The sequence below is a fragment of the Xyrauchen texanus genome, chromosome 45 (assembly GCF_025860055.1).
Source record: "Xyrauchen texanus isolate HMW12.3.18 chromosome 45, RBS_HiC_50CHRs, whole genome shotgun sequence".
NCBI lineage: Eukaryota > Metazoa > Chordata > Actinopteri > Cypriniformes > Catostomidae > Xyrauchen > Xyrauchen texanus.
Window position 1 is genome coordinate 15,489,464 of NC_068320.1, and position 13,574 is coordinate 15,503,037.

General features: G+C 38.9%; 1 protein-coding gene across 1 annotated transcript in view; it reads left to right on the forward strand.

Annotated features, from left to right (window-relative positions):
* The window catches only part of plxna4 (plexin A4), a 264,215-nt gene that overhangs the window by 201,330 nt on the left and 49,311 nt on the right, over positions 1 to 13,574 (forward strand). The window contains exons 7-11 of the mRNA XM_052118648.1: positions 2,217 to 2,316; positions 2,568 to 2,682; positions 9,542 to 9,742; positions 10,930 to 11,026; positions 12,730 to 12,920. Coding sequence (XP_051974608.1) covers positions 2,217 to 2,316; positions 2,568 to 2,682; positions 9,542 to 9,742; positions 10,930 to 11,026; positions 12,730 to 12,920 — 704 coding nt within the window. The remainder of the gene's footprint in view (positions 1 to 2,216; positions 2,317 to 2,567; positions 2,683 to 9,541; positions 9,743 to 10,929; positions 11,027 to 12,729; positions 12,921 to 13,574) is intronic.

Here is a 13,574-nt window from a genome sequence, read left to right on the forward strand (position 1 = left end):
AACACAACTATGCACTAAAGCTTGTTTCAGCTAGATCTGAATTCACAAACTTGCCTTCAGACTGAGACTTACGTGGACTGGTAATTAGAAATGCTGATGAATAGATGTTCTCCAGATTCCAGAGAAGCTGGATTTATATCAAAAGAGAGAAAGAGAGAGAGAAGAACACAGACTAAGTGTGTGAGTGAAATAAATACCTGAGCAAAGATAGAAGTTTACATACTCATTATCTCGCCTGCAGCTGTTGACTTTTGCCGCAGGACATGTTTTGTAATTGAGTGAATAAAGGTTGTCAAGAGGGAGGCAGTTTGCATTCTGTTTCTCATTCTGCCTGTCTCTCTATCTTTTAGTCTTTCATTCTGAGGCTCCATTGGCAGTGAGATTTGAGAGATTTTTTTAGTTAAGCGATTGGATCTCCAAAAGTCTTGACACTCCTTACTCCATCTGCTTGGGCTGAAAATGGTTTTGACAGCATTCACTGACAGATAAGAAAGAGAAAAGATTTTTCAAGAGAGAACACTTCTGTTCTTTCTCTCTCTTTTTTTGTCTTGCTTTCGTTGTTCATTTGCTCTTTACTTTTCGCGACGGTTTTCTTGCCGACGTGGTTGGTTAACCCATTGTAATTGAAATGAGCGCACATCTGGGCAGCTGTCTAGAGACTGACAATTTTTTCATAATATGAAACCGTCTCATCGTGAGGATAATGAAGATGAGTGCTTCCGCAGAAACAGTGGAATAGTTATCTGAATATGTTATGTATGTGAAAAAGGGTAGAAAAGAATGTAAAACACAAATATAAATAAGCTGAGAAACCATTTTGTTCACCTACCAAAATGATCTTTCAGAGTGGCTGCTATTGAAAGCAGCTGCAAATTAGTTTAAGTGGTTGCTGTGCTGTAAAATGGTGGAGTTGTGTGGGTAGATTCAGTGAAAGGTTTGTGAATAGTGATGCATACAAGTCTCATTGGAGATGTGAGCCGAGTCAGGCCACCATGAAATTACAGGTCGGCCCAATCTGCAGGGGCCCGGAGCTCCGAAATGCTACAGTGCAAACACATACTCACAATAGACTGGATGCATACACTATTACACACCCAAGGGCAAACATACATATACGTACTACTGGATACACATATTCAAAGCTAACAAAGAATGCAAGCCTTGGGCTTGAGTCAGTATTTAGAACATTTATTTAACCCTTCGTAGTGGGATACCTGGGATTAAGGCAAATTATTTTGTGAATTGTGTTTAAATACAGTTATAGGGAGGAAGGACAGAGAAGATTAATTGGAAGCAGGTTATTTGTTAGGTGGCTCCCATTTTCCTCACTTTCCTCTAGTTCCTTAGTGTCATGGTAACCATGTGTGTCCTGAGTGACTCATTAAAGGCGGGCACAGCAGCCGGTAGCAGGGGGCCTTCACACACACACTAGAGATACTTGCCATCAAGGCATCAAGGTAACATTTAAGCGAGCTAATTAGGACAGATTCGTTGTCAGGCACACTTTAGAGTGATTGATGAATGATTTGCTGTTTGTTAAAGAAACTGTGTATGACAGGGAGTGTACAGAGAGCAAAGAGGTTGAAGATAAAAATGTGAGAAAAAGAGAGACAGGAATACAGAGAGAGGGAAAAGCATGGTCTTCCTTTGAGAGGGGAGATGTTAAGTCCAGCATGTTGAATTAAACATGAGATTCTTCATTAGCTCAGACAAAGCATGCTGAAGATGGGTACTTTTGTGCCACATTTCACTCATACAAGTTTCTTTCTCTCCATTGCTCTTGGATGTTTTCATCTGGAAGGGTTTGAGCTCATATCTGACTGTGAGATGACTGTTCAGCTCATTCCAGGGCTCCAGTCCTTCACAAAGATCCTATACAATCTGCATGCATTAGTGGCATCTTTTTTAAATAAAACACATTTAAGATGTTTAGCCCAATGTTATCAGTGTGTTATGTATACAGAAGGAGAATAATAGTTAAATGATATATGTATGTGTTGATTGCATTGAATGGATTAGAAACATTTGTACTCTTGCAATCAGTTTCACAGCAGTTGGGTGATTTGGAGATGGTCAAATTCTATGAGCCAGTCACAAGCTTTATTTTCTTCTTTACTCCAGCAAATTTTAAATGTCTTTGTCTCTTTTTCTTACTGATGAAAAACAATGAGGAGACACTACAACACTCATAACGTAATTTTTTTAATACCTTTTAGGTGACCATCAGATTGTGCAGCTCTACCTCAAGTCAAAGGAGACAGGACTAGCCTTCGCCAACACTAGCTTTGTCTTCTACAACTGCAGCGTCCACAAGTCGTGAGTGCTTTTGCTTTATTAACACTGAAGTAATCATCCATTTGGAGGGCTGCAAGACCATGCCATTCATCTTGTTTTAAGTTACACATCCTTGATAATTATACTCTTAGTCATTGAAGGTTTTGGCTGTCAACTCTTTGGTCGAAAGTCTTTTACTTAAACCATTCATTCTCAACCATAGCGAAACACCCTATCTGTTTCCAGCAAAACTCAAGCTAACTGCATTAATCAGCACAATTTCCCTATATCAGGTGCCTGTCCTGTGTTGGAAGTCCTTACCAGTGCCACTGGTGCAAATACCGTCACACCTGCACCCATGACCCCAGCAGCTGCTCCTTTCAAGAGGGCCGTGTCAAACAGCCAGAGGTGAGTCACTCATGATTGGTCACACACAGTGGGTGTCGGGATTTCTATTTGGCCCTCATTAATCTCAATTGGATTTAATTGGCGCAGGGGTGCAGTTCAGGTTACATCCTGATTGTGGGATGTTACCCCGTGTCACCCTGTGAAGTCAAGCCACTCTGATAGCTTTGATTTGGACTTAATTTTCATTATACCTCTAATTTTTCTTCCTGTATTCCCACCAACATCTTATTCCAAGTAAATTTTCAATAAAATTGGCACTACATGCACACCTTGAGACCACTGCAGGCCCATTAGATTAATTAAAAGCTGCTGTTGAAGCTTGATGATTTTTGTTGGAGCCAAACTCATCCCAGAAACCGCGAGGAGGATCGAGCTGACGATTGTGTATCATTGAAGCACCCATAAATCCCTCCCTTAGGGTCTACATAATGTGGATCACAATGTGTTTATTTACTTTGCGTCATGCTTCTGAAGAGAAATCGGCAGCTTGCACGGAGATATGATTACGTACATCATGTGTGCTTGGCTTTGAAATGCGTAATGAATTATGAGGACACCTGCCCCCTGAGGCTATGTGTTTAAGCCACACAAATGTGTAGCCTCATTAGTTAGCATTCATTAACATCTTTTAGCAGAGTGTTTAAAATGCTGCCAGCATTTGACGTTCCAATTATCAAATGGCTACGCAGTCAATATTGACCAGGTTAATATTTGGAAATCACTATTGTGTGTCTAGTGACTTCCACACAAGGTGTTGACTGAATATTAGCACGTTAATGACATTTTCACTGGATGTTTTTGTTTGATTTTTGTTTTAAGGCAGGTGTTTTGTCCAGTTAATGAGTTTGATTTGGATTTCATTAACCCCTTATGCTAGAGGTCTCAAATCAGCTTGCCAACTCTGGGTGGCTCAGAATTAATGACCATGGATGTTTAATTTGCTAATCCACTGCGCAGACACTGACGACAACTTTGCATGGATAAATGAGATGACCTTTCAAGCTGACCTTCCACAGATGAATTTCTGTGTTTTATACCAATTAAGCAATTGTTGAGAATTATCTGAATAATCAGGGGATGTGTTTGAAGGGTCCGAATAGTGAGGAGCCTGTCTGCAGTCGGGCCTGTTTCAGTATGCACTTTGGCATCCGTTAGAATGTCGTGTCTGCCAAGATTTAACAACAGTGTGTCTGACATTCACAGTCTCTCACATTTAAATATCTGACGGGCAGATTTGCAGTGGTCTGCTTCTTGTTTTAATTTCAATTGTGCGACACTTTCTTTCATTTAACAACAGCAAAGTAATTATTAGGAATTATATTAAAGCAATTGTTACTGCATGTTTGGTGGCAGAATTCAAATATATAAATAAATAGTTTTTTATTTCTGTCATTGTTTACTCATTAAAAATCATTATGCTGCTCTTGCCATAAAATAACCATTCATTCTGAGGAGGGGCTGTATAGCTACAAAATGTAGAAATGCATGAGGATCAGAATCAAAATTATGTGACGGTGAGAATGGACAGAATTTGTATTTTGGTGTAATCTATTCTTTTTTTGCATTCGCTTCTCAGTTGGTTTATTTTATTTTATCTGCTTGGCCTTTTTAGCCCATATCGTATCCATTACAGTTTTTTTCGATTGCTAAACGACAGTGAGCACAACTGAAGCTACATGTGCAAAACTCTAACTACAGTCTGCACAGCAGCAGTTCATGTGGACCAAACTCTAGTTCGTTTTTCATTGCTTGAACACAGTTTTCAAAACTCTACACACTTATCCCATGACTTTAACCACAACCTGCACAACACTGTGGATTTACAGCACTTTGTTCAAATGCTAACACACTGCTGTCAAAACTGTGAACCACACATTCAAAACAGAATAGATTTCAGCCTTGTGCCTTTCAAAAACTGCTGATTGCAATTTCAGCTGAAAGGCTAAGCAGGTGTCTTGTTTTAGACTTGTTAGTGAACACACACACATATGTATAGATATTTATATATATATATAGGTAGAGCTCATAAAGACTAATTTTGGAAATGGAACAAGGAAGACGCGTTCGTGGAGGGAGAAGGGTGGCAGGGAGTGGTCTGATGCTAGAGAGAGGCAGGATTAGCCCCTCAATTATTTGTTGGAATTACAGTATGTACTTTTAGTTTCTACTTTTTTTTTCTCATTACTGTAATTCCATAAATTACTACAGACTACTGAAGCAAACTGCTAATTTTCATTTACCTTAAAGAATTGTTATGTTCTAAAAATGTAAATAAATTATGTGAAAGAATGTCACTCTTTTCTTTGAAGAAAATATGACTTTGTATGAAGTCACTGAAATTGTTCAAACTTTAAAGATGATAAGTTTGTATTTTCTGTATTGGTGTTTGATGCTAGTGTTTTTACTCTCAGTGTGTTCTGAGTGACAGTGTGTGTTATCTCAGTGAGGGTTGTGCATAGTGTTTGCTGCACTGAGCCTGTTTTGAGCCATGTGTTAAGAGTTGCTTGGAATGAGTTTTGCAGGTGATGTGAACTGTTTAGCTCAGGTGACTGTTGGTAGTGCAGACTGTAGTTAGAGTTTTGCACATGTAGCTCCAGTTGTGCTCACTGTCGTTTAGCAATCGAAAAAAACTGTATTATGATATTACCAAATTCTCTCTGGTTAGTGTGTGTGCATACTGCGGATATTGCTGAATCCTGTCAGTGGCTGATCATGTCAGTCCCTCATGTCCAGCTCATGGCCTCTGGCGTAATGCTGCATGACTTAATGCACATCGGCCTGACCCAGATATCCACCTTACTTTAGATAACAAGGTTTGTGATGGCTTGGCTTTTTTGATCCTACATGGAAATGCAAAGTGAAAAACCTCATGCCTAATGGGTAGGTAAAACAAATTTGTGGTGTGATTTTTACACATTTTAGCACTAAAAAGTTATTAATTTAATTTCATTAGAAAACAAAATAGCTATCAAAGAAAGTGGCATATGCAAACAATTGATGTTAGACATTATCTCAGAAACCAAAACCAAAAAGTGTCAAAATACTTTCTTAATTTTGATGAGATGTTTTATAATTTAAAACCTAACAATATTTATTTGAAATTTTAGCTTGACATGTATGCCTGTACTAGATTTTTTCTAATAAGATACAATTATTTATTTGTATTTTGGTTTGATTTTGTTGTTATATAATCCAAAGGTATTCATAATTTTTAAGTGTGACTAAGGTGCAGATATATTTGTGTGGCCACTGCATACTATTTTACATAATAAAAGGAAGTGATGAGCCAAAAATGAATAAGGTGCAGAATAAAAGCGAAATATGGAGGTGGATAAGACACAAGCCAGCAAGAGATGTAGAGAGGTGTGGGGAAAAAAAAGAACTGATCGATCTGGCGAACTCTCCTCCATCTTATGATGTTAATTGACAAGCACAACTGGCAGCTTTGTGCAGTTGAGCTGAAGATTGTGAGGAGGAGGATTTTGGTCTGAGTTTAGATCCATGCAATGGTCTCTCTGCCTCCCTCACTGCCTTCGGGGAGAAACTCAGCGGTAAAACTCATTGGGATCATGGGTGAAGGACAAGAGTTGAAGAAGAAATGACCAGCTAGGGAGGAGAATGAGAGAGTAAACAAACAGATGAAAAGTGGCAGAGGTGAGAGGGCATGTGATGCCAAAGTGTGCAGAAGGGAGGGTTTTTGCCCATAGCAGTAGGGAGGTACACTAAAGCGTGAGGAGTGCAGGGAAGCCTCAGTAATCATCCAGCCCACACCGTGAGAGCTGTAGTGAGAATTAGGCGTTTCATCTTCTTACTGACTGAACGCTGCCATTATGTATACATACTCAAACAGCTCTAATTATGGATCCATCACTCTGTGCCAGCTCACTACCCTCTGTTCTCTGTGCCAGGGCGTCTTCCTCGCCACTCGCGTACTGTCAATTATTATCTTTGTCTCTGCGCATCTCTTCTCTACAACAGTAGCACACACACTGAACTTCAGTTCTCTATCCACCTACAGTATCTCTTTTTTTAGCGACTAATTATATCAGTCCTGTTCTGAGAGGGTGGAAATTCAGCTGCAGTTGAATGCGATCTCCCCTCAGTAGTAAACAATCGGGAGTCAATTGCTGTCTGCCTAACTCCACATTCCCCTTGACAAACACATCATTATGCCTCGGCTCACCCTCGGGCCTCTCTCGCCCAGACTAAGACTGTAGAAACACTCTGAAGAGCAACTTTTATCTGTAAAATGCCTATTTTATTAAATAATTTTTTAATCAAATCCTGCATTGTATTCCTGCCTCAAATGAGCCACCTCGGGCATTTCTTGTCAGATTTGACACATATCATGGACAAGGACACAAACAGCAGTGTCTAGTCATTTGTCTTATGACTGTGCTTTGCATTGCTGTCTCTGTGTTTTTTAGTAGCATTTCTTTAAGTAAGGTTCTTCAGCTGCATGTGGCCGGAGGCAACAGGAATCATGGTCTTACAGGGCTGAATGGACATTGGCACTGACTCTGAGCCTCAAGACAGGAAGTGCCTGCCAATGTGTGACTGCATTCGTGGCTTTGATCTGCCCCAGGGTTGAAGAATTGTCTGGTGCAATGCAATCTAGATAGCTGTTGTTAGGATTGTGACTAAGTTTGAACAAAATTAAAAATAAAACAAAATAAAAAAAAGGAATTTACAGTTATGTACTTGCAAATGAAATCTATGGGACAGAAAAACTTTTATTGTAAATTATATTATTTATCAATGTAGATTAACTTTTCAACCTGGAATGTTCTTTTAAGCTCAAAGTAATATATGATATCAAACTACCAAATTATGGCCACCATTTATGGCAACATGGTGAAAGTCACAGAAACACATTGCACTGGCCCTGAATAAACATTCTATTCTCTTCTATTCTAATTGTGTCTCAAGAAACTGACATTTTGCATGTTTCATCTACTATTCACGCTTTCTCTATCTCCTTGTACTGTATCTGTCCTACTTTCTCTTCACCCTCCTTGTAAAGACTTAATAACCTTGCCTGTCAAAAACGGCTCTAACAGAACAGCATCTCTGAAGACTCCATATTAAAGCCTTCCAGTCTTCATTTATACTGTTGTTATGCTTGGAGTCAATCACCCTCCACATAAAGCTGCCTGCGGTGCCCTGCTCATCCATCAATAAGAGGCGTGAAGAGGGAGGGCCCGGCCAGACACCTTCCCCAAAAAGGGAAGAGCAGCCAGAAGTGACTTTAAACAGGAACAGGGTTTGGATGGTGGTGATATTGGTGTTTTAGTGGGCAATTTTCCCTTGCCATATCTTATTTATGAGTAAGACCAGAGCCAATAAATTTTACACAGTATATCAGGGTAATAGGGAAATAAATCCATGGAGTAGGTTGGACCTTTAGGCCCTAGAGAGGCTCTCAGCCCTGGGCTCTACAGACCATTTGGCCAGAGAGCTATTATGAGGGTGCTGGACTGAAAGTTGGGCAGCCCTCAGCGGAACGGTTGTGGGTTTTATGCCCAGCTCAGTGCTGACAGTACATGTTTACTGATTGCTTTAAAATCAGAAGCCCATGTGAGTGGAGATACTGTATGAGGGTGGAAGTGTGAGTAGGGCGAGAGTGTGTGAGCTGTAGTGTAGTGTGAGTGGTTTATTTGTTTATTTTGCGCATTAAGATAAGTGTTTGTGTTTATCAGCATTATTGTATTGATGTGTTTTAAAGTGACATAGAAACACAGAGTTCCAGCTGTATATATCATGGATGTAAGTCAATTATTGTGCTTAATTTTATGGTTCCACCTCATGCACATTAAAAAATTTAGCTTACTGCAGTTGGACTGCAGAGAATCTTTAAACTTGCACTCAGTATTCAACCTGCAGAGCTGCTTTGGTCCAAATAGCACCTCAGTTTGTATTCATTTTACAAAGGCCGATTGAGCACTTTGAATGCAATGCACTGCATAAATACCACTCTTTGCCACATCATTGATTTGTGCCTCATCATCTGAAACACAGTGTTACATCAATATTACAGAGTTTATTCTGGTAATATTCTGGTCCTTTTTTGCTATGCTTTGCTGAAGAGTTCTCTATCCTCTATCATTCTCTCTGAAATTACATCTTTTTGTCTGTTTGAATTAACGGCAGTCACTTTTATGTCTTTTTGTAGATAGCCTCTCAAATTATCTATAATGGCTTTTTCAAACTGTGCCCCAGAGCAATCCAGCCATGTTAACGAGATTCAGACCATCGTTATTGGTGATTTTAATGCTAAGAACGGACCCATACACATTTTGGTCCTATGTAGAGTTTTATCTTGGACTCGGTACAGCCTAAAAACACACTCTGAGGAGAAAGTTTAGGGAGTTTGGACATACATTAGTACATGAAAAACAAGAGATCCCCATACAGTCAAAGAACTAAAGAATCTAAATGTATGGTAATATATAAGGTAACTTAAAATAGTAATATGTGAAGATAAATTACAGTAATGCAGTCAAGATCTCCAAATTAACCTGAAAGGATGATCAGCACTGATGTAATGCAGATGGTCATACAACAATATTTGACCACAGATTTGCATCAGAATCTAGTATTCCAGAAATCTATGTAGAAAATAATAAAAATCTTTTTATGGAAAGAAACTGATATATTGATCATTAATAGATCAATGATAGAAGTTGATAGAAGCTTGATTTGTCTGATCAATGTTTTGTTCAGATCAAACAGGACATAGTATATACATTTTTTATATGTGCCCTTTTGAGCCTTTATCCCCAAATATTTTATATGTCACAAAAAAGTTATACAATTTGTAGAATTTACATTTTGGTTTGTTTTTGACTTTTGACTACAGGAATGTCCTCAGCTACTACCAGTTGATCGTATCCTGGTGCCGGTAAATGTGGTGAAACCAATCACCCTACGGGCCAAGAACTTGCCCCAACCACAGTCAGGTCAGCGTGGGTACGAGTGTGTGCTCACCATCCAGGGCGTGGAGCAGAGAGTTCCTGCTCTCCGCTTTAACAGCTCCAGTGTTCAGTGCCAGAATACATCAGTAAGTGTATTTTCAAGATAAATAAAAAATTTATAGCTTAATGGACCATAGTCCAGCTTAATAGACTGTAGCTTTATGCCATTATAATACTATTAAATGTTGTGAACGCATATCATGCGAGAGTGCATCCATGTACCGGTTGCATGATCGCAAATCTCTCCGCACGCAAACGGATTTCCTTCTTTCTCACACAAAACATAACTTGTGCTCTCAAATATATTCTCCTCAAATAAATCTCCCTGTTATCACTCATAGAGTGATCATGTACACTCAAAACATGTCCTGTGCACTCTCAAGTTTATTATAAAGCCATATAGATCTGCCTCTTTTCATCCGTCATAACTTGTCCATTGTTTAAAGTTCAACATGACATCGGGTCGATGTGTCTTCATCTGGTTGTGACAAGTACAGTTTCATATGGAGATGGACAATAATGCAAAATACGGTTTCATGTTATTAATAGAAACATTAATAGCCATTACTCATGCACCAGTGTATGACGTATTGCTGAATGAGTCTGTCAGACTGAATTTAAAGGTTATTGATCAACATTGGTGAATTGGTGAATTGCTCCAATGCCTGAAATATGATATATTTTGATAATATAACACTAGAAGAAAATACCTGCTAAAACTTCAGATAAGTGGTACTAGTTTAAGTGGAAGATATTTTTGACATTCAACATATGTTATCATATTTATTATTTACCTGGCTATTGTATAGGCCTATATAGTTTACAACATTATTGTATGGATATAAACCTGCAACAATAAAAAAGGGGGGTTAAGAGGAGTGTTTACATTTTGTCATAGGGGTGTCTTACTCTCTAAGACTTTAAAAACTCCTGATATTGAGGATGCAATTGGCCATTAGTATATAAACAATAGAAGTTGATAGAAAGTCCCCACCATGGTAGAAAAACAAAGCCTAGATGTTGTTTAGAGATTGTGGGAGCTTATTTTAGTAGTGAGTGCATTCTGTCCTAAATATTTAGTGCTTGTTTGCTTGTTCTCTCAGCATCAGCAATGTGGGGATTGAAGAGTCTTCTCCACTGTGTGCTGTGATGACTTACACGAGGATGAACCTGCCAGGAATGATAAAAGCGCTCTTCCTGCAGAACACAACTAAATGTGCACTGACTCTCCCTCTCTCTCTCTCTCTCTCTGATTATGTTCCCATGGCTACAGTACTCATATGATGGGATGGAGATGAGTAGCCTCCCTGTAGATCTGATGGTCATCTGGAACGGAGACTTCAGCATTGACAACCCAGCCCAAAACAAAGGTGAGGCCTGTGATCCTGCAGCCCTGCTGATACCCCTGGATTCAGTCTCCATGGCAACAAGCTGCCAACATCCTTCCCCTGATGTACTGCCCTCCGTGTGTGTGTGTGTGTGTGTGTGTGTGTGTGTGTGTGTATTGTAGGGATGTGCAAATTTAATAATCGACTAGACTGTCCGTTGTTTTAACAATTTGTCTATGTTAAGTATAATAATGTATATTTAGAATGCAGTAGTGCAGCACTTTCGGCAGAAGGGATCTGTTGGCTAAAGTCTTACACGACAGGTCTCTGACTGGCTGCTGAACAGGTGGGTACACACATAGTGCCACCAGCAAACACACAGAGACTCGACCTAAGATTAAATTTAATTGTGACAGCATACCTTTTACCTTTTGTCTGGTGAAAAGACATGCACAGGGAGAAGAGAAGGAAAGAAATAAGAGGAAGAATTTAAAAAGCAGAGGGTATGCAGTGAACTCCAACAAGGATGCCTTTGAGTTAAAGAGTTATCCAAACCAGACATAATGAATAAAGGCTTAACCCAAAATAAACTAAAAATATATTGTAAAACCTTGGCTAAAAAGTCGGCAACTTCAATTTGTCCAGTGATGTATGAAAAAACCTAATCCGAGACATATTATTTAATAACAAGTCGTAATATATTATGTCATTTGCTTTTCAACTAAATGGATCTTGTATTAAGGATGTCCAGATATTGTTTTGTGGAAAAACATGACAAAATACTGATTAAGAATGTATTTTTCTGCCAATAAAAATATGCTCTGGCCATTAGAGAAACATTCAGATGAATTGGAAAGGCTGTGTCAGCCTTTATAGACTTTAAAAATGTATGCCCAGTATCATGACCAGAAATTATGAAAACATTTTCATTGATATGATATTGGATGTTTAATAACACTTTTTATTGCATGAATGTTTATTTGTGTGAGTGTGTGATTAAAACAGTATTTGTATGTATTTTTTGTATGTGTATGGGGAGCCACTCAGGGGACATCAGTTGATGGACGGATCATACTAGCATATAGTAGCAATTATAAACGCTGGTTTCCATGGAGATTAAAGGAACAGTAATATTTCTGTACCAGGGAGCAGAGGAGATGTTGTTGATCTTCAGAGCTGAGAGAGAAACAGAGGAAGGAATGGAAGGGAGGGAAGAGGGATCTATTTCTATCCTTAAACATTTCTTATCTTTTCATTTCATCCTTACATAATTTATAACATTCCTTTAATTATTCATTCTATTTCTGCAAACTCAATCAGTATAAACAGTTAACTACTGTATATATCAGTAACAATCAATTTAAATTAAAAATCAAATCAAGATGTACCCTTTATTTTCTTAATACATGTTTTCGGTCTTATTGTGCATCATTCATCAGTACAGATTATTCCATAGAAAAAAAGAAAAGGTTTGTCTAGGTTTTTCAACACCTCCCCTTTAATATTTCAATGCCCAGTTTTCATGGTCGAAATACCGATGGATAAAATCAAGTTCCATCTAGTTGAAAATCCTTATTCAATCAAAAATATATGTTGGATTACGGAAGTAAAATGGGTTGCGAACATTTGAAAACAAAATCATATTCCCTTTACCCTAACCTCATGTCTGAGTGTCCAGTTCACTTTGATTGATGTTCCACAGGTCTTTCAACCTAACTTGACCTCTGCCCTCTCTGTGTCCCCAGTGCACCTGTACAAGTGTGATGCACGGCGGGAAAGCTGTGGACTGTGTCTGAAGGCAGACCCTCTTTTTGGCTGTGTGTGGTGTAAGGGAGAAAACCGTTGCTCACTGAAACAGCACTGCCCTCACCCACAGAGCATGTGGCTCGAGTACAATGGCATCAATAGCAAGTGCACACACCCCAGAATCACTAAGGTAAACCTGTACACTAGCACACACACCACTTTTGCTTTAATGATGGCATGCACTTAAACTGGCTCCACAAGTTGAACTCCACAGTTTTGTGAAAAACCTGACGATGAGTGTTCCAAAGAACATTTTGTGTGCAAATGATGTTGACAAATTGCTTACATTTGATTAGTGACCTAGAAATAGTGCAGCATCGTGAATCTGTTTTTAATGTCCTTCTTTTTTCTATTTTCTTTTTTTTTTTACAAATTTTGCATGATAACTTTTCTTTTTTAGGATTTTGAAAAACACTATTTCCAGGTTTAAATTAGATTTTAAATTCCAGATATTCAATGTGGTCTCAGACTTGTGGAACCCACTGTATATAGTGTACACAGGTCACTACCCATGACATAGGGGACACCTCTCCTAGGACCTCTACCTTTAGGACTGCTTTCGACAGCTTACAATTGGAGTGGAAAATATCCTCAATAGAGAATTATAAATGCCAGAGCCATTTTATTTAGGGCTGGGGTTAAAATGTCAGCCTTGAGTGCCTTGGTTCTCACCCTCCTTAGAGGAATATCACATTCCACAGGTACAATAAAACGTTTGTAAAACACAGAAACGCAGAGCAAGATGTCCCAGTGCAGCTAAGCTCACACTCAGCAGAGATCTGTA